Genomic DNA, 24,997 nt, shown 5'->3' with positions numbered 1-24,997 from the left:
ATGGAGGGGCGGAAAACAGCGCAGTGCCAACAGAAAGTACAACAACAAATATATACAATGTACGTACAAATCTGCGCAAAGTATTGAATTGGCTAAAAAATCCAAAGAGAAAGTGCGCCATTGAAAAATATGGGGAAATTTCAAAATAATAAAAATGTTGTTTTGAAAAAAGAAGCAGAAACACAAAACAACCAGATTTTAGTGAAACCGAATAAAAAATAAGTTTGTGCAGTTACACATATAGAAAATAAGTAAGTAAAATATTTGCAAAAAGTAGACACAATTCGTGTCGTTTTGTCGGCTGCCGTGAGAAGTATTTATTTGAAAACCAAAAGTTCCTAAACGAAAGTGCAAAAAATAAGCGAATGTGACAACAAAAACAGTTTTGTTCGGAAAAATTGTGTAGTTAAAAAAAGAACAATTTATAAAAAGAAAATATAAAAAAATTAAAGTCATAAAAAAATAAATGAAATAAAAAACAAATAAAAATATTAAAATAAAAAAAAACAAAACAAAAAAATAAAAATAAAACAAAAAAAAATTGATTGAAAAAAAATAAAAAAAGAAATAATAAAATAAAGAAAGAAATAAACAAACTGCCAGTGATTTTATGAATTCAGATATGAAAAACGCGAAATGGAAACATGTGACATCGCATTTAGTCGAGCATCGAGCTGAGCATCGCGCCGAACGATAAAAATTATGATCAAACTCAAAAGAGGCAGAAAAATAGTAAACAGATTTCTAGAAAAAAATAGTAAAAACCCTAAAAAAGTGCTAATAATAATGAAGTTAGTTTTGGCACCGAAAGTAATTGCAAATAAATCAACAAAAGTAAACAAAAATACGAACATTTACGGGTTTTAAAAACACTCAGTGAGTTTTAGGGCAACAAATGAGGAAAAAGTGCAAAAAATGTTAAGGAGAAATAAGTAAAAAAAAGTCCATGGAAAAGTGAATATATCAAAAGCACTGAAGTATAATAAAAAAATATAAACAAAAAATATAAAAATACTAAATAAAAGAAACAAAAGAAATACAAAAAAAAATATAAGCAAAACATATAAAAAAGGAAATAAAGCAAAGAAAGAGAAGTGCAGTAAAAAAATTTAAAAAATAATTTTTAAAATTCTAAAGTAAGTAAAAAAAAATGAGAAGTTTGACTGTAGTAAGAAAAAATTATGAAAATTAATGACGAAATGTGTCCAGTTAAAGGATTTTTGAAACTAAATTATTTAAAAAAAAAAATAATAACTATCATAAAAAAATGAGAAAGTGACCACAAAGTTTTTTAAATCCTAAAAAAAAATTAAGGCAAAAATGAAGACAAAGAAACTCCAAATAAATATTATAGGCAAAGTAACAAAATAAACTGTAATTTTTACATTGGAAAAAATTAAAAATAAAGTCAAATTAAATTAAACCGCGATAGAAAAACTAAAGCAAACAATTTTTTGCAAATAAAATAAAAATGTAAAATTATAAAGCATGGCAAACAAAGTTCCTAAACCTTAGTAATAATAATAATAAATATTTTACACATAAATGATGACGAGATCGATAGTAAAATTTTTACCAATTATAAAAATTAACCCTTAAAAAATTAAAACAAAAAAGTGGTTTGGTAACCACTCACGATTCAATGCTGCTCTCGGAACAGAGTTCCACAACAAAATAAATTAGTTAAAATAAAACATATTTTTTCAGCAATTAAAAACCATATAGCCAAACTCATGTAAATGTTAATAAATCTGAAAAATAACTAAATGAAAAGGCAAGCAGCCGGAAGTAGCGGAAGTTATTATACGGAAAGTAACACAAACAAATCTGCAGCATTATATTGAGCAAAACTTTAACACTTGAAAGCGAAAGCTTTATTTGTTTGTGTTCCACTAGTATCTGCATAGCATACTTGAAGGCGCACAGAAAGTATTCGCGCCGCACACATAACGAACAATGAATATGTCACCCAACACAATGAACTGTTGCGCTGTACTGACGCCAACGGCGGCAAGCACTCTCCTGCGACGCAATGACACGCAGCGCATTTTGTCTTTGGCCAGCAGCCACAACATCGCTTCGGCGCAACAGTTGGCCGATGTGGAGGAGTTGTGCACGTGGCGTCATAGAAGGCGACGCGGCAGTAACGACTGCAAAAGCCCCGTTCAGTGTGTAGACTCCACGTCAACGCCGCCACCAAATGCAAGAACACCAACGCCAGCAGCGACACCGTTCTTAATGCCGGCAGATTTCTACAAAAGTTTGCTCGTGAGCGCAGCCGCTTTGCAGCAACAACAGCAGCAACAACATCAACTGCAGCGACAAAGACAGTTATATGAAAATGAAGTCGAGTACGAGCGTAAATCGCCGGCAGTCTCCAAGCGTGCTGAATCACCTAATACTGCTCATTTCTCACGTAATTTCTTCTTCTCAGCGGCAGCGGCTGCAGCTGCAGCTCAACGCAGCGCTGTCGCTGCGGAACTGCCCGGCGAGGCGGCCGGGGATTCAAATGACAGCACGAACGTTAGCAATCATGTTAGTTATTGGAAGAGTAATTAGTTTTACGATTGAATATACGAGTATTATTTAAGCCCGACTTTAAACTGATAGGGTGTGATCTAACCCTGACATCTGCTCTTTTAAGAGTTTTGCTAATCTGGGGTAGATGGTTTGGTGAATTTTAAAGCTAGCTACACGCGTTATATTCTCATTTGACTTGAAGAGAAGTCTGAAATATTTTAGAAAATTGGAGTAGAACTTACCATTGGTCTAACCTTTCGAACCGATGCCAGTGGTTTTGGTATCAAATTATAAAAGATCCCAGATATTAACTGAAATATTTTGCGTAAGCCAACTGGATGGACGCTCAAAGTTCGAATATGGACGATGGAAAGGTGAATAGATTGGATGGCTTACGACGCACCTAAGCCTAGGCCTTTGGGAGGCTCATTGTGAAACCAGCGGGACTAAAATGACTCTACTTTATTATGTCCTCTTAATCCGAAACATCGTCAAGAATAGTTGAAATTTTTTCCATATAAAGTTTTGCATTCGCATAGAAGATGCTAACATATGTATATAGTCTATTCTCCTCTCAGTAACTTCTACAATAGTCTTGTGTTGTATTCCCAGTCTGCTAGCATCATTAGATAGCCCTTCTATTAGCGTTCTTATATAACTTCGTTTGAATTTTAATAATCGGCATGTGCGGCCCATATTCCATTCACTACACGTTGCCTGTTTGATAAGCAAGTTAGGGATTGACTTCAGCGAGACTCAGCCTCTATATGCATAGCATGTTTGTCGATTAAATATCTGCAGATAGCCAAAAGCATATAAATTCCCTCTTTACCAATGTCTAATTCTACTGTTGTATCTGCTCTGACTAGCCCATCTGCTTCACAGTGATCAGGAATATCACTATGTCGTGGAACCCATTCAGGTTTATTGTGAAAGAGAATGTCTGCTTGTACATATATCTGTTAAAGGCACATTCTTTGTCAGCACAAGAAGGCTTTCTTTAAATGCCGTGATGTCCATTTGAAAGATACTACAGTGATCTGAAAAGACGGAAGGCGATTCTGGTATTTAATTTTGCTGAAAAGCACCACTTAACAATCGGCTATAGAGGTTGAACCCATCCTAATAGATGCTTATCCCTGCGTCTCTGTCCATCTCTTCAATTTCCCACTCTTCTCTGAAAGAAAAGGCAATATTGGGGACCAAATTTAAGTTCACATCTTACTACTAAGTATCTTAGAAGGAGGATTATATATTATTCAGTATAAGAGCTGACGCTGCCAGTTGCTTACGGAACAAAGAAAACCCTGTTTGGTTTTTGGATCAGTGCGAGTAAGCTTGTTCTTTTTGGGAAGTATGTTAATAATTTAAGTTTTTCCAAATATTGTTCTCTGGTTTCACAAGTTGCTCCTAAGTTCCAATTTTTATGAAAAGATCTTAAATTTTCCAAGCTATCACTTGTATATGCAAACTTTCTTTACGGCCAGATAAAGTTTCGTAATAATCATTCTTCTCAGCCTTTTGCTATATATCAACTTTAGTAAATTTAAGGAGATACATCATCATATGATAACTTAAAATACATACATATATTTTCAGATTTTAACCAAATATTACTTCAGTCATCATTTTCCCTGTTCTTTATTCGCAGAAGCCAAACAATTATTCCTGGCCCCTGGCAGCTGTCACACCACCGAGCGCAATAGCCGCGCAAGCGAATACAGCGACACCGACCAGCACCACTGGTTCTGCTATAAATCACACGTCTTCACATATTGCCCTTTTACCGTCTTCCGGCTCGGCCACACCGACACCTCCCGTCGGCGGATTAGATTTGCATGCCGCGGTCGCTGCTGAAGCGACACACAATTTTGAGAGCACGCTAAAGTCGCCCGCTCAACAATCACTGTCATCTCCAACACAGCGACAACAACACAACTCCTCGTCGGCAAGCCACCTGAGCAATTCACAACAATCACAGCAACAACATCAGCATCAGAGTTTGCATTCGACCGGCTCGACACCCAGTTCGCCTACAGCGGTCAGTGCAGCGTCGGAAGCAGCAGCAGCAAGCACGGCCGCAGCCGTCGCCGCCACCATGCCGATTGGCGGCGTTCAGGGGCAAAACCCCACGCAGGGTTTAGTACATTGGATGAGTGCTGTTATGGCCGAACATATGACTGGGCAGACGCATCACGATCCGACAGGTGTCGGCATGCATTACATGTGGAATGGTAATGTCGATGTAAGTATTTATATTCCGTTATGATTATTGCTTTTGGCTTTACATATGTACATTATGTGTGAGCTTGTTGAGGAGGATTTATAATCGTTTTTCGGCAGAGTTAAACGGTTCCAGCAGTTAACGGGTAATGCGTTTCGTTGCATTCTCCACATACATATAGTCAAGTTGTATGGGGTACTAGGGTTTTTTCCTGGAATAGCTTCAACTACCAAAATTCAATTCCCCAACCAATCAATTGGCAAATTATATAAAAATAGTGATGGGGTGCAAAGCGCTTTATAATCACTATTTTAACGGTTCTCTGTTACTCAATGCAATAATAATAGTATTTACTCCAATTTCGTGTAAGATGTAGACTCACTCAGTTATTCTGGCCCTCTTCACTGCCTACTACAGACTACTTGCAGTTCCCTTTAATGTTAAATTTTCAAAGCCATGCCTAGAAAAAAATTGAAGCTGTCAAATAATTAAAATGCTTGCATTTTAAAACTATGCCTTTACTAATAATTTAAAATTTTTGCTTCGTGTTAACTCTCTTGCTCACAAAGAGACAAGTGTAGAAGAGACAAACGTGAGCAGAAGTTAAGAAACTTTGTCCTTCAGTTGATGTTGACCACGAAGTAGTACGACGAACTTTCCACATCTTGTTGCTTCAGATCTAATAGAGGGTGTTCCATTATGAGTACTTAAAAAAAGACAGCCATTAAAATTTAATGGAAAATTTTTATTATCATTCGAAAGAACATTCTTTGGCATTTATATTTTGAAGATTATGTCTTTCAAATGTTGGCCGCGGTAATGTTGCTGATCGCAGGCCAGAATCGAATCGGTATTGTCCACATAGACTTTACACTATACATATCCCCATAGGAAAAAGTCCAACGATGTGATATTACACGATCCTGATGGCCAATCGACCAGTCCAAATCGTGAAATGATCGCCTTACCGAAGTGTTCTCTCAAAAAATCCATTGATGCGATATGTGGGAACAGGAAACCAAATATCGTCGAGATCACGAGCTTCAATTTCAGTCATCAAATGGTCGGTTATCATGGCGCGATAACGGTCATTGACGGTTACGCTCGCATCGGCATCATTTTTGAAGAAATATGTACCTATGAATACACCAGCCCAAAAACCACACCAAGCCGTTATTTTTTCTGGATGATGATTTCTCTTCACATCTGTTTACAAACACATTGAGCCAGAAATTGACTTCACCGCTGAAGAAAATTTGGTTCTAAAAGGTGGGATCTTCTTGGAACTTTGCAAGAACACATAGAGCGAAGCTTTGTCGCTTGGGAAGTTCGAGCGGCTTCAATTCTCTAAAAAACCGAATTTTGTAAGCTTTCAATCTAAGATCTCGTCGTAAAATGCGTCATGTCGTTCCAAACCTCAGTCCGAGTTGCTGCGAACGGCGCCGAATCGACTCTCCTCGGTCTTCGTGTACACTCTCAGCTACGGCTGCTATATTTTCTTCACTACGTGTTGGACGTGGTTTATTCGGTCGAATATTATCCAATAATGAATGCTGAGTTTGTGGATGGGTGATGGTGTTGCGAATGGTACGCTTAGTAGGCCGAATATGTTGACCATAAGTTGAGGGAAACGGGCGAAATACATTCTTTACAGAACGTGAATTTTCGAAATAATTCTGAAAGATTTGTAAACGCTGATCTGTCAAAAAACGGCTATTGAAAAAAGGACCTCTACGTGAACCACCCGTTACAACAACATACACCGTTGCACGTCTATATATACTTATAGGTTCCTCATTATGCTTTGTAATTTCCGCGCAAATTAAGTAAGTTTTCTCAGCGTCAATATTTTCTGTTAGCTTCAAGGCGAGATGCAGACAGGCGGAATTGAGCTTCTGATGGAACATGTAAACAGTCATTAGGGTAATGCTTAAATAATAATTAATAGAGTGAACTATTTCGTTTAATCTTTACACAGTCTAGATTAAAGATTCTGATTGAGAATTTTGGAGGTTAAGTACATATTTATCCATGGAGAGTCAAAAAAGACCAGCCTTTTTGGTAGTTAAACATTCTCTTCCAACCTATTAGAACACATAAAAGCACGTACATACATAAAACGAAAGTATTTAAGATAATCAATATTACTTCCAAATATACTTATAAAACTGACAGGTGAGTGTATTTAAAGACTTTCGAATGGCTGAAATATAGGTACACATGTGCATACACAGGGGCGGATCCAGAAATAGTTTTTGTGGGGGAAATAAACATAAACTTGACACATGAAGATTTCTTTTATTATATATAGTGGTATAGTATTAAATACAGTTTAATATCATGGTGGAAAAATTACAAATCGACCTTCTAATATAAAGTTCTACTAAATTGGAAAAACACATTATAAATCGTAGACGTGCGGGTGACATATTTTATGGCATAATGTAGTAAGTTCGGCTATTGAATAGAAAAATTTCACAAAACAAAACGATGTGGGCCAAGTTTTGAGAACCTTACGAGAACTTTTTCTGAAACGCTAGGCCGATCAATCTATCTTAAAGCATGTTCGTCCTCGGCCACGTTTTCATGCCGCGAAGTGTCGAAAAATAGTGTTCAGAGGTCGCACTCGTCACAGAAAGTGTGCAGAGTATGCGAAGAAAGGTATGAATTATGGGGTTTAGGTCTACATCGCAGTTCTTTAACGTTTCCAATGCAGTAGTCGGTAACTTATTGTCTTTTTACTTTTTCTTCTGCCCCCAATGGCACTGCCAGCGATCAAGTTCACCTTTGAGCTTCAAACATCGCACGACGTTGTCTATATTCAAAAGGCCTTTGAATCTATCTATCAAGCAATCAATAAGGTTTTCCATTTCTTTAGGTTTCAAAGCACATACTTCCTCTGAAAGCAGCAAACTCAGTTGAAATCCATTCAATACTTCTCTAGAAACCGCGTCTTCAAATCTTCGCCGATTGTATCCAACAGAGAAATATACACTTGGTCCTTGTATTATTCTTCGCAAGTTCTCACGCAATGATTTTGGCTTTTTGTTTGTCGGTCGCAGCTTTTTGGGAAATTTCCCCAGTTTCTTCCCTCTGAATCCGCCACTGGCATACACAATATACACTTTGTTACTATATATTTTAGATCTTTTGTAATTGACGGCTTGACAGTTTTTTTGCATGATTACCATAGTAAAATATGCCCTAGTAAAATCTTAACTAATTGCAACGCTTTAAAGTTCGGAATTAGTAAAATTTCACCAAATCCTGGTCAGTGTCGGATAAACTTTTAAGTTTGACTATCCTTCTCGAAACCCAAATTTTCACTCGATAGTGAACACTTCCTTTTACACAAAAATACTGAGCACCCAAGTCGGTTGTATTGAAAATAGAACGAGGAGCAAAGAAGAATTTAAACTTACGCAATACAAACACAACGGAACAAGTGCACTATACATATGTATGCGTAAATTTTGTTGTGTGCTCTTGTTTCTTTGAAACTGCACTGCCTTCGAGCGGCAATCACAATCGTTTGACTGACCCTCAAATATTCATGACTTGTTAAAACTAAAAAAACAACAAGTAAGTAAGAGCTAAGTTCGTGTGTAACCGAATATTTCATTATCTTTAAAATTCAAAAATTCAAATCCGGGAAATACCTTGAGGTTTTGGCAAAACTTTATATTAACAAATTTTTCGTAAGAATTCATTATACAAGTTGCAGTCCAAAGTAAACAGAACTTAAAAAAAACACAACAAATGGTTTTTTCGGCAAAACCAATTTATTTTATTCAAAATAGTCGCATGTCGAACGAGTGTTTTAGCTCGTTGGCAGGTAGTATGGCCGCCGGTATGCCTCTACGTCTGCATAACGCTTTCCTTTCATGGGCAAATGCATTTTTTCGAAGAGGAAGAAGTCCCACGGTTCCATATCAGGTGAATACGGGGAGTGGTTAATGGTAAAAATGTGATTTTTGGTCCAATAATTGTCCTTAAGAAGAAGAAGAATTGTCCTTCGAACGTTAGATTCTGAGCAATTTTTGGTCATCAGTCCATTTGTGCGCAACAAACCGTGCACACACCTTTCGTAAGCCGAAATGTTTGGTGAAAATGCGATAAATCGATGTTTTGGAGATGTTCTATTCCATTTTCATGAATTTCAATAATGATTTCGGCTGATTTTTGATGAATTCACGCACAATTTCGATGGAATTTCCGGTGATCACGGATTTTGATTGGCCCACATGTTGATCGTCATTTATGTCCTCACGACCACTTTGAAAACGTTGAAACCACTCGTGCACTTGCTACGGGATAGGCAATCATCGCCATAAACTTGTTTCATCAATTGAAACGTTTCGGTAAAAGTTTTCCCAATTTTAAAACAAAATTTAATGTTGGCTCTTTGTTCGAAGCTCATTTTCGCACCGATAACACATACATACTAACACTTAAAACTCAATAACTTCACTTCCATTCTATGAAATGTCATGAAATTCTCACTGGACAATCGATAAAGATAGCAGATTCTGACGCACCTGTCTACACATAGATGGCGCCACCAAGAGGCGCTAGATTCAAAAAGTCCTGTTTACTTTCGAAAGCACCTTGTAGTATGTGGCATAAGTCAACCGGATGCTCGAAGACTCAAAGGCACACTAAGTATTATCAAGAAAGGAACCTCTCGGAATTTCAATAATGTACCTCATAGTTGTACCGTTATTTTTGGCAAAAAATCAGTTATAGGACTGAGGAACACATTCTGAGATGTAGGGATGCACTCAAAGGTGGGCGTTGTCACACCCATTATATAATTTTGCTACCATTTTGATAAATTTTAATGTCACCGATGTTTTTATTTGGTGAGTTATAGAACCTTTTTAAACGTAGTATGAAAAGTGGGCGCAACTATCGTCTAGATGTGACCTATTTTCAAAGTGTGTGACTCTCAGGAAGTCTAGTTGAAATAGCTGTAGAGGTTTGCGCTTGGATATGCTCACGAAAACCATTATGGGGCGGGCCTACGACCACTTTTTCAAAACTTTCATCGCACTTTATGAGTGTTTGATTAAAGGCAAGAAGGATTGTAGGCGTGGCAATGGCTCGAGAACCGTCTACGGAATGTACCAAGTTTCTTCAAGATATCTCAATTTTTACTCAAGCTGTCGCTTGCCCGCCCAAACAGTCACTGGAAATTAAGCTTTACCCTGGTCTACTGATGGCGTACATATAATCCTAGAACTATTTCAATTAGTCTTAGGTGCTATAAGCAACATGTTGCAAGAGTATAAAAAGCAAAAAACCAGCAAAATAAAAGCAAACGATAAATTATGACCACATGAAGAAATCGAAGTTTACTCCTACGTTCTCTAACTCGCTGTCTACTTTATATTCATCATATCGAGCATGGTTTGCATTCTGTATGCCGTTCACCAGTTATGCTTCTTCACTTTTCTTTCTGTTTCTTTTTTATTCACTGCGCTTAGACCCATTTTCGCTCAGCCATCGGCGTTGCATCTTGTGCTTTGTACCGGTAATTGTTCTTTGTTTTGTTGCCTTGTTAGCGGCGAATTGAATTTCTGCTTCTAGTTATGTATGTGTGAGGGTTGGCTTTTAGTGCTGAAGCCTGAATCTTGTAATGCTGAATGCATTTTGACTCTTTCTTTTCATTAATCTCTAGACTGGAGTGAGAATCACGTTTCTTTGGGTCCTTTGTTGTTTTCTAACTCACTAAGTCTGTTCTGAATGTCAATATCAAAACAGGTTCACTTTACTCTGCAATCAATAAAAGAAAATATTTATGATTTGGCACCTCGCACTGGTAAGGGTTCTAGAACCATATGAAAAAAGTATCCTCTTTTACGATTTGAATATACGAGGCACTTCATCAAAGTTCATAGTCACCTCACGACAGCATAGCCGTCAGTTTAGGTAAATAGGTTGATTTCGCCAACGAATAATCGCACTTGAACTGCTGGAGATGCTTATTCTTTGCAGTGTCCAGAATTCATAGGTATGGATTTAAAAGATCGTTGCATATCGACAACACACCTAAAGCCTACCACGAATTTATTGAGACGGCTAATATCGATTCCAGCTAATTTGCTGAGTTCGTAAAACGTACGAGAACCGAGATGCTTCAATCGTAGTCCGGCAAAAGTTGGACAGTAGAGAGGAAAGTGTCTAGATGTTTCCACCTCATCTTCCTTCTTACAATTTTGACAAGTTGTCTCCTCCAAAATATTTAGCCTCACCGCGTGAGTGCCAACGGGACAGTGCCCAGTTAGTACGTCTATCATTGCGGCGATGTAGGCTTTGCTAAGGCCCTCAGTTCTATGAACTCGTTACGTTCCACTAAGGGCCAGAAGGCTTCCGCAACCAGAAAAGTGTTGGTTTCGAATCTCGTGCAATGCCTACAGATCAAGAACCCGAGTACAGGTGGCAGGGGAACCTCTGCTCGGTCCAATTTCATCAAAATTATTCCGACGATTCCGCTATTCTCAGACAACCAAACAAGTTTAATATGGAAGTATCTTGATGCTACTGCCGATATATAAGTAAGCTGCTCCTTATTATAGTTGCAGTATTTCAAAAGATTCTTTAGTTCTACGAATCTCGAGTTCCCAGCTTTATCGTGATATAGGCGTGTATTGGGATACTAATTCTGTAAGTTTTGAACTGGCAATTTCAGGGAATCAAGAAATTTACATCCATTAAACGACCATTTTCTTCTTGTTTTCTCTGTCCATATCTTCTTCTTCTTTTTTATTGGTGTAGACACCGCTTCCGCGGTTAGAACCCACTTTACAACATTCTCTATTCAGATCTACAGCTCGAATTATTTTCTTCAGTAGTAAATTGAAGAAGTTACAAGACAGCGAGTTGCCTTGTATGAAACCTCGTTTGGTATCGAACGGCTCGTAAAGGTCCTTCCGGACCCTGACGGAGCTTTTGGTGTTGCTCAACGTCAGTTTAGGCAGGCAGCTCCTTTTTGTGCTGTCAAAAGCAGTTTTGAAATCGACGAAAAGGTGGTGGAGTCGATCCTCTTTTCCTTGTTTTTTCCACGACTTCACATATGGTGATTATCTGGTCAGTTGTTGATTTTCCAGACCTAAAGCCACACTGATAAGGTCCAATCAGTTTGTTGACGGTGGGCTTTTATCTTTCATAGAGTATGCGCGATAGCACCTTATATGCGACTGTGGGGTCTTCCTTTTTGTGGAATTGACAGAGCACACTTAAATTCCAATCGTCGGGCATGCTTTCGTCATACTCCTTTTCAGTTTTTCACCTCCTTATTTGAATAGCTCTGACGGCAATACATTGGCCACGCCGCTTTGTTGTCCTTCAGACGGGTAATTGCTGTTCGAACTAATTCATAGTAGGGCAATGGAATGTCTGCTCTATCGTGTTCGATTGGGGAATCGGGTTCCATCTCGAAGTGTTATACTTTCTCTGCCGTTCAGCTGGTTGGAGAAGTCTTCCCTCCTTAATTTCCGTATGCTCTAGGCATCGGTTACTAAAACACATCTTGAGGTTGTAAATAATAAGCTCCGGTTTTGAAACCTTCTGTTAGTTGCCGCATCTTTTCGTAGAATTTTCGGGCATTACCCTTGTTGGCCAGCTTGTCAAGCTCTTTGCACTCACGCATTTCGGCCTCTCTCTGTTTTTAACTTCAATTGCGTCCGGCTTCCCTCTTCAATTCTCGGTATCTATCCCATCCAGCACATGTTATGGTCGATTGTAACTTTGCGAGGTAAATGGTCTCTTTTCTCTCCACTGCGACACGGTACTTCTCTTCTACAGCTGCTTTATGTTTAATTTCCTTAGCTACTATATACCCACATATATGAATTTCTGTAACTTGCTTTCACCGATATTTAATTATATCTTTTTCTTGTACTTATCATTTTTTGTGCTTCACTAATTTTACTGATTTAAATGGAGATTGATTGTTCGAAAAGACTTCTTGGCTCACTGTTATGTAGCCAACTGCTTGCAGCTGACTTCGGCGGCACTCACATTCCAATCATCTTGCGATTTCTCTTCCTTCTTGTTTATTTCGATTTCTTTTATTTTATTGTTTAAACACACTTTGGCAAAGAAATAAAAGTGGGTGGAATATGAATCACTGGAAGAATGAATACCGTTTAATTTGGAAAACAACAACACTTGATGTTGTAGTTAAGGTGAAGTAAATAACTGCGTTTTCCGGAGAGCGGCATTTTAAGTTAATTGATTTCGCACAAAATGAACTAACAGTCACATGAAATTGCTAATTCTAATTATGCAAGAAGTATGCGAGGAATAATAATGGAAAAGCCAGCAAAGCGAAGAAGAATTTACGGAGACCAGATTCGACATAGGACAACTACTTATACACACATTCATCTTCTCATTCCCTACCCGTCTTTGCTTTTTGAGTGCATTTTGCAGAAAAATACATTACTTCGTAACGTCGTGGATGAAAGGCGGCGTAGAGTAATTACTTGGTTAAAATTAATACGAAAATTTGACAATTTCAATTTCTTTCATTTAGTGTAACTGTGAGGCATTTTCGGCGTTTACGAAAAGCTCTTCGTTTGTGCACCGATACATTCACTAACGTTTCGACATCAAATGTTCAAAGGCCTTATTGTTGAACTAGCGTGGGAGAACCACATGCATAATCGCCATTTATGCGATTTCCATGCCCAAAAGTAATCAAAAGCTTTTTTCTTTCTTCTCGCTGCTGCTATACACATCTCTTCCTGTATTGTGTGTGTTTATTTTTCGGAATTACTAAATTGAGGTAAACCGACCCCTTGCCAAAAACATTATCGTGTAATTGATGAAAGGCTTCTATAACACATTAAATGCATAATTTTATAAATCACACGATTTGGTACCGCCTTACGGAGCTTCTTATTCTGGAAATTGCAATGGCAGCATTTAAATATGGTATACATACCTTATTTCGCGGCTATATGAGGCGAAACAAGAAAATTTTCTGAAACCGTTATTTTCCAGAAAGCGCCAATTGCTGTACTGGGCTGTACTAAAATACTACAGCTTCCAAAAAGATTCAAAAATAATAACTACATTAGCCAACTGCCGCGAAATATGCGCCTGATCCACTGTGGATGGCGGGAGGCCACAAAAACCGCCAATTTCCAATACATTAAAGTGCTGAATGTGTTAAATTTTTGTTTTCGTTGAATTTTTCACAAAACTTTTGTGCAAATGCAAATAAAGTGTTGCGGTAGTCCGAAGCGAAAGAGGGTGACATCCCTCACCGAGGACAGAGCGAAAGAGAGAACGAGAAAGAGCGCACACGATGTGTCACGGAGTGGGCGACAAAAAATCCAAATTCTAACCTCAAACCTATAGAATGGCATACAACAACAACAACAACAGCAACAATAGGATGTGTTAGTGGAAGTGGCGGCAAAACAGCCGTTTTGTTTTTGTTTTTGTTCCTGTCAGCTGACAGGCTTGCATTGGCAAACGGTTCTCTTTTGTTGTTGTTGTTGGTGTTGTTGTGGATATATGCACATGTCGAGCGTGCTGCGTGTTTGCTTTGGCAATTTATAAATGTGTGCGTGTGTGGGTGTGTAACTGCGTGTTGCTGCCACTTCTGTTGTTGCATGCACAATTCTAGCAATTTTTGTTTTTGTATTGCGTTCATTAAAAAAATGTTGTTGCCGTTGCTGGAAAAAATCAATAGAACCAGACAGGCAAAAAAATGTTAGCGTTGCCAACGAAAATGCTAACAAAAAACATTTGCAACAAAAATAAGAAAAACGAGAAAAAAATCTTGGTGTTTTTAAAGGAGAAAAAATCCAAATGAATGAAAATGCATGGTATGGAGCGTTGGACGCGCGCAAAAAGTGAATGCTCGATGAGCAAAACACAAAAATTTTCTAAAAGAAATGCGAAAAAATTGTTCATCAAACGCAAAAAAAGGTTTGCCTCCCCGCACACAGCTGTGGAAGGAGGTGTACACGGGTCGCCGTGGCGGAAAGGCAAAAAAAAAAGGTTTGTGATGTAACCAGCAAGAGTGAGGTGCAAATTAATGGCGAAAGGACACAGCTCGCCAACAAAGCAACGCGGCAACGAAAGCGGTGGTTAGTCGGGAGCCACTCGGCGCGTGATGGGATGTGGGTGGCATGAAAACGCAATAAATGTGGGGTTTAGAGAAAGTTTTGTTTTACTTTCACGGCTGCAACGCGGTAATGAAATGAAATGAGCGGGCCTGTGTAGAATGTTGCCTCTATTCCAATGAAACCGGTTGGCGCCGGCGTGGGGGGTAAGCCGTAAAAATAAAGTGTAATGGAAAACAAGACAATAGTGTGACCAATACAACTAGACTCGATGCGAACATTAACCCAACATAAGACTTGCAGATTGGTATCCAAGAACATTGCTATACACTAAATTTGCTGTTCTGAGAGAAGATCTAAATTTGTTTCTATCTCTTCGACCAGAAAGTTCAACCCTTTTTTTAAATTATGAAGCCTACCGAAGACGTGGATTCGATCCGTTGCTAAGATATAAATGTTGACCTCATCTGACACTCTATTATTTTAGTATATTTTATATAATTTTCTAGAAGACTACAAATATAAAATCAGCAACAATAAAATATTTGCAAACCTAATTTTAATGGATCGCTATTGAACCAAATTAATACATACTTTCCTATTGAGCACATGCGGTGAAGGAGCTAAGAATAAATTGTTTGGAACCCTCTAGAAGTTTGGAAATGCTGCTTAACTTGGCATGCGAGGATAGCTCCGCTTTCGGGCCCGGAGAAGTCGAGTCAATAAAAGTTAAGCCAAACATCTTGATGCTGACTAAAAAATGGTAGGCAACCCAGAACGCAAGGAGCATAGAAACTGAACTTCAATAGGTCCATCTTGGAAACCCGGCCCTGAAGTTAAGTGAAAGCGGCTCTAGGCAAGGGAAAAATCCATGATAGGTGGGGGAGTTTTTAGAATGACGATCGCTACAAGTTGCGAAGGCATTTTAAAGAAAAGGAGATACAGGTCCGAGCAAGTCATTAAGCCTTGAAATGGTAATGCCTGTACTTATGCTCGGTGCTGCACACGAACAAATAATTTCAGATTCATTATAATTAAATTTATAATTATTTTAAAGTTCGTAGGCATAAACGTCACACGTCTAACAACGAGCTAATTGAGTTTATTGGTGTCATTCATTATTCACCGCTTTTCGCATTTTACAATATTAGCACTGGGTTAAATAAATAAATATATAACAGCAAAGTGTCAGAGACTAGTTCGCTGGCTAAGGCGGCCCTTTGCGCGTTGAAAGAAGAAGATAGGAGTGGTGAAGTCCACTGGTAACATAGTTACGAATCGGCCGCTGATACAGTTACAACGCCGCCTACCCCAACCCCACACATTGCAGCTATCTTTTGCGGCTTACAACCTTACAACTCAGTTACAACCCCGTCCGCAGCCTCTTCAGCAGCCTCACACAAAGTATTGCTCGGCAATGCAAAGGGTTCGGAAGAAATTGCAAACGACGCGCGTTGTGTAAAAAAAAATTGTATTTTGTAGTTTGCCTAATTTTTTTCTGATTTTGCGCTGTTCGCTTTGCGCGAATGCTGCCATTGCCACTCCGCCTAACTCTCTATTTCGCAGCTGCCTCCTTGAACGCGCTAACGGCCAACACCGAAGTCAATGTGTTAGTCCCCATGTGCACTAGAGAAACAGCGGCCAGCTGAGGAGGAGGCAACCAACACAGACATACATACATGTATAAAGTAAGTGTGTGTGTGTGTATGTGTGGCAAGCAAGGGTACAACGAAAGGCATCGGCTTAGCGTTGATGCGGGTCGCTGTCTCGTGCGCATGCAAGCTGCGGCTGTAATGGTCGGCAAAAGGATAAGAGCGGGCTTGTGAGGAAATTAAAAACGAGCACAAAAAATGTGTAGAAAAATCGTAAAAATTGCATGAAGTGTTGGTCAAAAGCGGGCTGAAGTAGGATGCGTTGTTGCTGCGACTAAGGCGGCTAAGGGTTTCGACAAAAACAACGAACGTGTAAAAATCAGCCGATTTGCTGTGGCGCTTGTCTCTCATTTCCCTGTGTTTTGCTGCTGTTTTGTTTGTATGAAGTGGGAAGTAGTGCCATAGTGCGGCATCGCTGTAGGAAGATGCAGCATAAAAGACAGCAACAAAGTGGAAGCCTTTTTTTCCATTACTGACCACTGGCCGCCGTACATTGAATGCGAGCTGGCGCTTCCCGGCAGCTTCTTTTTTCGCGGCATTTTTCCCAACCACTTTTCAAAGCGTTTTTTCTCATAACATTTTTGTGTTTGCAAGAAAACAAACCGAAAAAATAGCTAAAAAATGCATAGACGCACGGTCCCACATACAAGCACACCTCGTGCATAGAAGTTTTGGCTTACGCCTTTTGGTCACCAACACCGCTTTTCACAATTCGGCAAAACAGCGCGCAAAATCGACTACCACGGCGGCACTTTTTGCTGAGCTGCACACAATTCCTCGATTTTTCGTTTCTGTTTTAATTATTTAATTTTGTGCTGGTTGTTTTTGAGCTCCTGCAGGAGTGCTTCCATTTTATTCCTTTCTGCTATTTTTAGGCGGCATCCCCCTTGCATTTGCCTTTCTTTTCCTTTGCTGCTAGTGGGTGGTGTGAAAATGCGTTGCTTTTGTTATTGGGTTTGAGGTGTCTTTACCGCTATTTTGTTGTTGGCTAGCATGAGTGTCACTTCGGTGAGCTGTTGCAGGCGCTTATTGCAAGACTCACTAATGTCAGTGTTGCTCTTGTTCGCGTGATTTCCTTAAACTTTGCAAGGCTGCTGAGTAACTGGTTTCGTGAATATGGTCTTATTGAAACCCAAGAAGTTTTGCATACTTCTTTACTTGGCCATTCGTCCACCGCAGAGTTTCAATCGAAAGTTTCTAATTTCTTCCTGAGTATAATTTCGATGTTATTATTAATAGAGTTTTACAAAACCCTTTTGGTGTTACCGAGTTGACCCTTCCTTTGATAAAGGGGCGAGAAAGAAATTTGTTGTAGTAATTCTCCACGCTCCTCGCTTATTAACGGGAACGAGCGGTACTAAATGTTTACAGAGCTGCAAAGTCCGCACCAACTTTGACCGGGCCGCATAACAGATTGTTGCCAAAATGAATTGACTGGTTCGTCTTTTCTTATGTCAAGACAGAAAACTACATGAATCTTTCGAAAAATTGTTTTTCGATTTAGACAAAAGATGAGATTTGTAAGTAAAGTTTAAGTTAGGTTTAATTGCGATTAGAGGAGATGACCTTGAAGAATATCCAAAAGCGCAATTATTGGATTTTAAGCTTGTTGCTGTTGCCGAGATAGGCAAAACTGCCTCTCACTCGAGCTTGAGTATATTAACGCTGACATGTTAGCATGGATCCAAGTGTGTTGATTGAAAGGAGCATCATGCTTACTTCTTCTTCTTCTTTACTGGCGTAGACACCGTTTACGCGGCTGTAGCCGAGTTAACAACAGCGTTTCTTCTTTTTGCAAATTGGCGCCAATTGGAGATACCAAGTGCAGCCAAGTCCTTCTCCAACGGAGTGAAAGTCTTCTACTTCCTCTGTTTCCCATGGCGGCTACTGCGTCGAATACTTTCAAAGCTGGAGCGTTTTCATCCATTCGGTCGATAGAACCTAGTCATCATAGCCGCTGTCTCTTAATTCGCTGAATTATGTCAATGCCTCCGTATAACTCATACAGCTTATCGTTCCATCGAATGCAATATTCACCGAGGCCAACGAACAAAGGACCATAAATCCTTCGCAGGACTTTTCTCTCTAAAACTCGCAATGTCGACTCATTTGTTGTTGTCATCGTCCAAGCCTTTGCACCATATATCAGGACGGGAATAATGAGTGACTTATAAATTTTGCTTTTTGTTCGTTGAGAAAGGACTTTACTTCTCAATTGTCTACTCAGTCCAAAGTAGCAGCTGTTGGCAAGAATTATTCTGCGTTGGATTTCTAGGCTGACATTGTTGGTGGTGTTTATATTGGTTCCAATAAAGGCGAAATTATCTACGACTTCAAAGTTATGACTGTCAACAGTAACGTGAGAGCCAAGGACAGGAGATATTTCGTATTGCCCTCATTCACTACCAGACTCATTTGCTTCGCTTTCTTATCCAGCCTGGAGAAAGCAGAACTAACGGCGCGATTGTTTAGGCGAACATTATCAATATCATCGACGTACGCCAGCAGCTCTACACTTTTATTGAAGACGGTACTTTCTCATTTCATCTCTGCACATCGAATTATTTTCTTCAAGAGTTGATTGAAGGAATAGCCTTGCTTGAAAGCACGTTTGGTATCGAACGGTTGGGAAACATCCTTCCCGATCCCGACAGATCTTTAGGTACTGCTCAACGTTGTACGTTGAAATAAAACTCGCTCCGAGTACTTATTATCTTCGTGTAAGTGTTCCTTAGAAATGGGCTTAAGTGGGATTCGCATACCTGTTAACAGTAATCTCAGACTTAAAATATATTAATCCAAATTAATAGCGCTCCTGGTGAAACTAACAGCTAATCGAGCTGTTTTTAAATGTGTTTTCTGTAGCAGCGACCCAGTCTCCAAAAAATTGCTGGTAACAAGAAAACTGCACAGTTCTCTAAGAAAACCATCATATAGTTATATTTTAAGGCAATTGCCAATAAATATGAAGGTCGAAAGCATGCCCGACCGCAAGCAGCCGTACTCAAGCCTTCAGTGGGCTCATTGTGCACCTTGTTACCGCTCCAGACGACTACTGCAAATATTCGGGATGCTCCATACAACCTTTATCCTCTTACAATGGGAATTTCGAATCAGCTTTTGCTCAGTTGTCAGCGGAGGTATTTGAACTATATCTAGATCCAGAAATTTATCAATCAGGCATAATTTTATACACTGAACAGGGTATATTAAGTTTGTCACGAAGTTTGTCTATAATATCTATATATACATGATTGGCGTGACCAGCTGAGTCTATTTGGCCACGTTCGTCTGTCTGTATATTTGCGAATTAATCCCTCGGTTTTTGAAATATATTATATATAAAGATCTAAAATTTTGCACAGCTGGTATCTACCTGCAAGATGTCCTGGTTGCCATAGTGATTCAACACAAAAACGTTTTGCCATTATACATCCCCTAAACACACTAACCTACCTAACCAACCTCCGCAATTAGCAATGCATAACCCGTAGCTCGGTGACATACTGCTACTGGAGCTACTGAAACTAACTTGCGATGATGGAGATTTTCAGAAGATAATTTAATAGCTGAGTTATCTATATCCTCTTGAGAGTCGATTAATAGCTCAGTATATTATTTTAGAAGTCTAAGCACAAGCTCAGATCGCGAATAACCTTCACCTTGCTCAATGCTTTCAACATCACTTGCGGACTCCGTGGGATCTTCTTCGACTATACCTACTCGTTTTCCGATGAATTCCATTGTAATGAGCAGCAGGGTCTGCATCGTTCCCATTTTAGCATCCACGCCAGACTCTGTGCGGGGTTCTCGAAGGCCTTAACGAATTTCCGTCCCACCGTTGACAGATTTGGATTACAGAGTCTAATGAGCAAAAATATGTCCCATACCTCAAACAATAATTTCTTTAACAATATTTGCCTATGTGCATGGAGGTTATAAATCGAATCAACCTGTTGCTTAAGTGGTTCAACAGTAAGTCTCGCCACGCGTGTTCAACGAACAGTGACCAAAATAAAATTTGTTTGTAAAAATATGTAAGTAATTCCAAAAAAGGCATAACACTGCATAGTCATGAAAAATAAAAGCACAGTGGTAACCTTCAACTAACTTTTTCAAAAGCAAGCGGCAATTAGGCAACGGTTACCAGCTGCAAAGAGATAATAAAGACCACTGTTTTCTATATTTTCTAGGCCATTTGAAGCGCTTGAGCGAGAAGTGATAGGCAAAAAAATATTGGACAAATATCGCAAATAGTAAAAAATTGGCCAATAAAAGACACAAAATATGCAAATCCTAAAAAATGTTTGCCTAGCCGCAAGTGCTGTCCAGTCAGTCATATAAAAGCCGTACGCATACACACACGCCCACACGTAATACTCACGAATCAATTTGGCGCGATTTAGAAAAAATACTGTTATTCATTTCCGCCTAGCTAACCGCTGGCGCGCTCAGTCAGTCATTTAGTCGTGCTACAAGCCGGGCATGTCGCCACTTTTTATTTTCTATTTTCTATTTGACATTTGCGCTTAGATTGGCCGTCAAAATGTACTAGTGCTGCAATGGATTTTGTTCTTGCTTTTGCACTTTTTACACTTTTTGTTGTTTCCTAGCTTTATATCTTTTTCCTTGCTTTTGGCAGCCGGCGCTGGGATGCCCGTGCAATCTTTTTTATTATATTTTATTAGATTTTTTTACAATTAGAAGTTTTTGCGCCGCCTCGCTCCATTTTCTAGGTTATCGACATTTGTTTGCATACTTTTTGGCGATTTGAATGTTGGATTTTCACTTTCAGCGTTTTTTCTAAATATTTTCCGTGCGCGTTTTTGTTTGCCTACAACTGGTTTTTAGTAATAGACATTTAATAGCAACTGGTGTTCTAGAATTTTTAAAATGCAATGCAACGCAAAAGAAGTGGTGATTGCGACTCGCGGTGTTCAATGTCTGTGGCCGCGTTTGCGGTCAACAAAAAGTTCGCTTTTCAAATAGGAATGCATTCAAGAAAAAAGAAACTAGACGGCATTAGAAAGAGTTGTTCAATAAATTGTTTTGGAGAATTGAACAATTAGGTGGCTAACATTTTATTGCCTCGTTTACAAACCACACCAACTCAATAGTCAGCATACATTTAGGCGGTCAAAGGTCATATTTATAGAGAATGGCACGCCGTGGAATTGAAGTGAATTTTTTGAATTATATTTTACCAAGTCGGTGGAGGGGAGGTTGGTGGAGGGGGGTGATTCAGAGTAGAATTTAATGGTGAGGGACTATATAAATCACTTGAGTACTCATTTACAGCTTCCATTGTTGTTGCCGAAGCGCTACTTCTGCTTTTAGCTTCGATTTTTGCAGTTTTTTGTATCCTGTCAAGATTTTCCCAAAACGTCTAACCAGGCATTAAATGAGTACAGCTATATCTTATTCCTTTAAGTTTAGGTTAATTTTTGATAATAGCTGACTCAAATTGAAACTTTCAAGAGCTTCATTGCAAAACCGCGTTTTTAAATCTTGCATGACCGTGACAATGAGTGGAATGTATGAAGAAACCCTGTAAACGTCTTCACAGCTTTGAAATGGGTGATTGTTTCGATGGCTCTGATAACCACATGTTCTGGGCTTTTTCACCGCAACATCAAATTTTTCAAACATCTGTGTAGCATTTGAAAAACTTTCACCAATGTGATGTTCAGCATGCATTCTTTGAACTTACCCGCAGTAAAACGTGTTGAAATTTAACATTACGGTGTTTGCCGTATGTTTAAGCGATATGGACCAGCCGTATCGATTCGCGACTGACAGTGAGTACAGCTACCACGCGTGCACCTGCTTTGAATATGCTCCTAAATATTAACAAGTAATTTAGCCTACGCCGATTGCCCATCCATTGCTTTATGGTATCAGTGGCTTATAGTATTATATATTTCTTAAAAAATGAAGCCGGTCATAATATTACAGACAGTGGAGAACGGTAATGTGGCACGATTAAAGACTTTTTCGTGTCTGAATTAGAAGTTGTGAACGACTTTCGGTGGCAGCATGACGGCGCTATATGTCGTACAGCCGACGAAACTAACAATTTGTTAAAGAGAACAAAAGAATGAAAGAATCTCGTATCATAGACCTGTGGCGTGGCCACCAAGATCGACTTAACACCGCTGGGCCATCTATTGTGCGGTTATGTAAAGTTGCTTGTCTGCGCATATAAACCCTAGACGATTGATACTTTGAAAGAGAATATTCGACGCGTTAGGCTGGAATTTATTCGAGTTCACCTTGAAAGTCACTTGGCCATAATGGTAAACCTTTACATTTATAGTGAAGCTAAATTCATGGCTATAACATTAAATTATATTCTTTTGTTTTTTCTTAAATACCACATGTCCAAAAAAACACCCTTTAGAAACCAATGAGCAGCAATTTTAAACTTCTGTTCGCAGCATCTGTTAGTCTGTTGTCGGTGAATTTTTTCGTGCGTTAAGCTGGTCCTCTGGTTTTTTTCACGGCTTCTGACAGCATTATAGGTTTTAGTTCTCAGTAAATCATCTGTCTTTTCAGTTTCAGTTTTAAAGTGATGATAAGAAAACGTTAAAGGTCAAACTTTTTTTTACTTATTAAGTAGCACATTGGTGAACATAGAATTGTTATAATCTCCCTGTTAGGAAAGGCCTTGTATGCCTTTTAATAGTTTTCCACCATTATTGTTTGCACTGAAGCAAAATACATATAAAGGGTGATTCATTTGGAGGTTTCCTACTTTTCGTCTTAGATGGTCCATCCGTTGAGTCCAATTTTCCATGACTCGTTCAAGCGTTTTGACAAGTAACTGGCTAATGACACGCGTGATGTTTTTCTTAAACGCTTGAATCGAAGCGGGATTGTCTACATAAACTTTAAATTTTACATACATATCCCCTCAGGAAAGAGACTAATGCTGGCGACCGGCCCAAAACGTGAAATTATCTGCTCACCGAAGAATTCTCTCAACAAATCCATTGGCTGATGCGATGTGTGGGAAGTGGCTCCGTCTTGTTGAAACCAAATGTCGCCGAGTTCACGAGCTTCCATTTCAGGCACCAAATAGTCGGTTATGATGGCGCGATAACGGTCACCATTGACGATTCTGTTCTCACCGGCATCATTTTTGAAGAAATATGTACCGATGATTCCAGGAGGCCAGAATCCACACCAAAACATGTTTACTTCTGAATGAAATGACAGCTCTTGAATCTCTTCAGTTTGCTCTTCGTCCCAAATGCTGCAATTTTGCTTGTTTATATATCCATTGAGCCAAAAAGGGCCTCATCGCTGAACGAAATTTGATACGAAAACGTGGGATCTTCTTGAAACTTTTTGCGAAAGTCGAGCGGCTCCAGTGCTTGCACAAGCTGTATTTTGACCGCATTTAATTTTAGATCTCGACGTAAACTGTGCCAAGTTGTTCCCTACGTCGGTCCGAGGTACTGCGAACGGCGTCGAATCGATTCTCCACGGTCTTCGTGTACACTTTCAGCAACGGCTGCTATATTTTCTTCACTGCTTACTGGACGTAGTCTATTCGGTCGCATATTATCCTATAATGAATGCTGGGTCTCAAGTAGGATGATGGTGTTGCGAATAGTATGCTCAGTCCGTTCATTATTTTCACCATAAGTTGAGCGAAGCGCGCCAAACACATTCTTTACAGAAGGTAATTCTATTGTGTAAGGTAATTAATTTGGTAATAAAATTGATCGATTTTTAATCGTTGTTCAGGCTTAAGTGTTTCTATGGTGAAATGCCAAATAAGACCGAACAAAAATAACATTAATGCTTTGGAATTATTGGTAAAAATACCTCCACTTGGATCACCCGTTATTAGCTGCTACTATATCCAATATATTCTAAATACAGTGATGGTCTTCCTTGCCAATTTTGTCGCGGCATTTTTTCGATTATATGGCATAAACTATTAGACGGACAAGGAGATATTTTTTAAATTAATATTTTTTGTATGGTGAATAGAGTGTATATTCTTTTAACATTTTACTCGCATCGCATACTCAAATCCCTACCATCTAATACAGTTTTCAGTACTTTATTTTCTCTCTTCCATTGAAGATTGTCGTTAATTTTATTTTTGTATTTACTTCTGATTCCTAGTATATGAGTACATATAAAGGAGTCTAATACATTTTCCTTTCAATTACTCTATTGTACACTTATCCATAACTAATTGTGTATTGTTTCTCGCTCTTTTTCTCTTTCTCTGACTCTTTACATCTTCGCATTATAATTTATGCTAACAAAGTGTGGACAACATAGTAAGGAGATTGCCGATTATAACGGATGGCCATCAGCGGCGGCAACTCGCAGCCACATGTCAGCCATCAAGCAAGGATATGAGGTACATATTTATTAACGTTATATTAAACAAAACTTTTCGATATCGAATTTAGCTGATTTTATTGTTGAGCTCAGCATTGTGTCGTGAAGTCTAAGTTTGCTCATATTTTTCTAAATTAGTCATCGTTTTTGTGAAG

The 24,997-nt window shown here is 39.0% G+C and overlaps 1 protein-coding gene across 1 annotated transcript in view; it reads left to right on the top strand.

Moving 5' to 3' along the window:
- The first annotated feature begins 1,413 nt into the window (after positions 1–1,413).
- The window catches only part of LOC120766179 (zinc finger protein rotund), a 118,854-nt gene continuing 95,270 nt past the window's right edge, over positions 1,414–24,997 (top strand). Inside the window, exons 1-3 of the mRNA XM_040091536.1 lie at positions 1,414–2,535; positions 4,172–4,765; positions 24,766–24,861. Coding sequence (XP_039947470.1) covers positions 1,957–2,535; positions 4,172–4,765; positions 24,766–24,861 — 1,269 coding nt within the window. The 5' untranslated portion in view covers positions 1,414–1,956. The remainder of the gene's footprint in view (positions 2,536–4,171; positions 4,766–24,765; positions 24,862–24,997) is intronic.

The sequence above is a fragment of the Bactrocera tryoni genome, chromosome 1 (genome assembly GCF_016617805.1).
Source record: "Bactrocera tryoni isolate S06 chromosome 1, CSIRO_BtryS06_freeze2, whole genome shotgun sequence".
NCBI classification, from domain to species: domain Eukaryota; kingdom Metazoa; phylum Arthropoda; class Insecta; order Diptera; family Tephritidae; genus Bactrocera; species Bactrocera tryoni.
The sequence above is the reverse complement of the archived record's forward strand: the minus strand, read 5'-3'. Positions and strand labels throughout refer to the sequence as shown.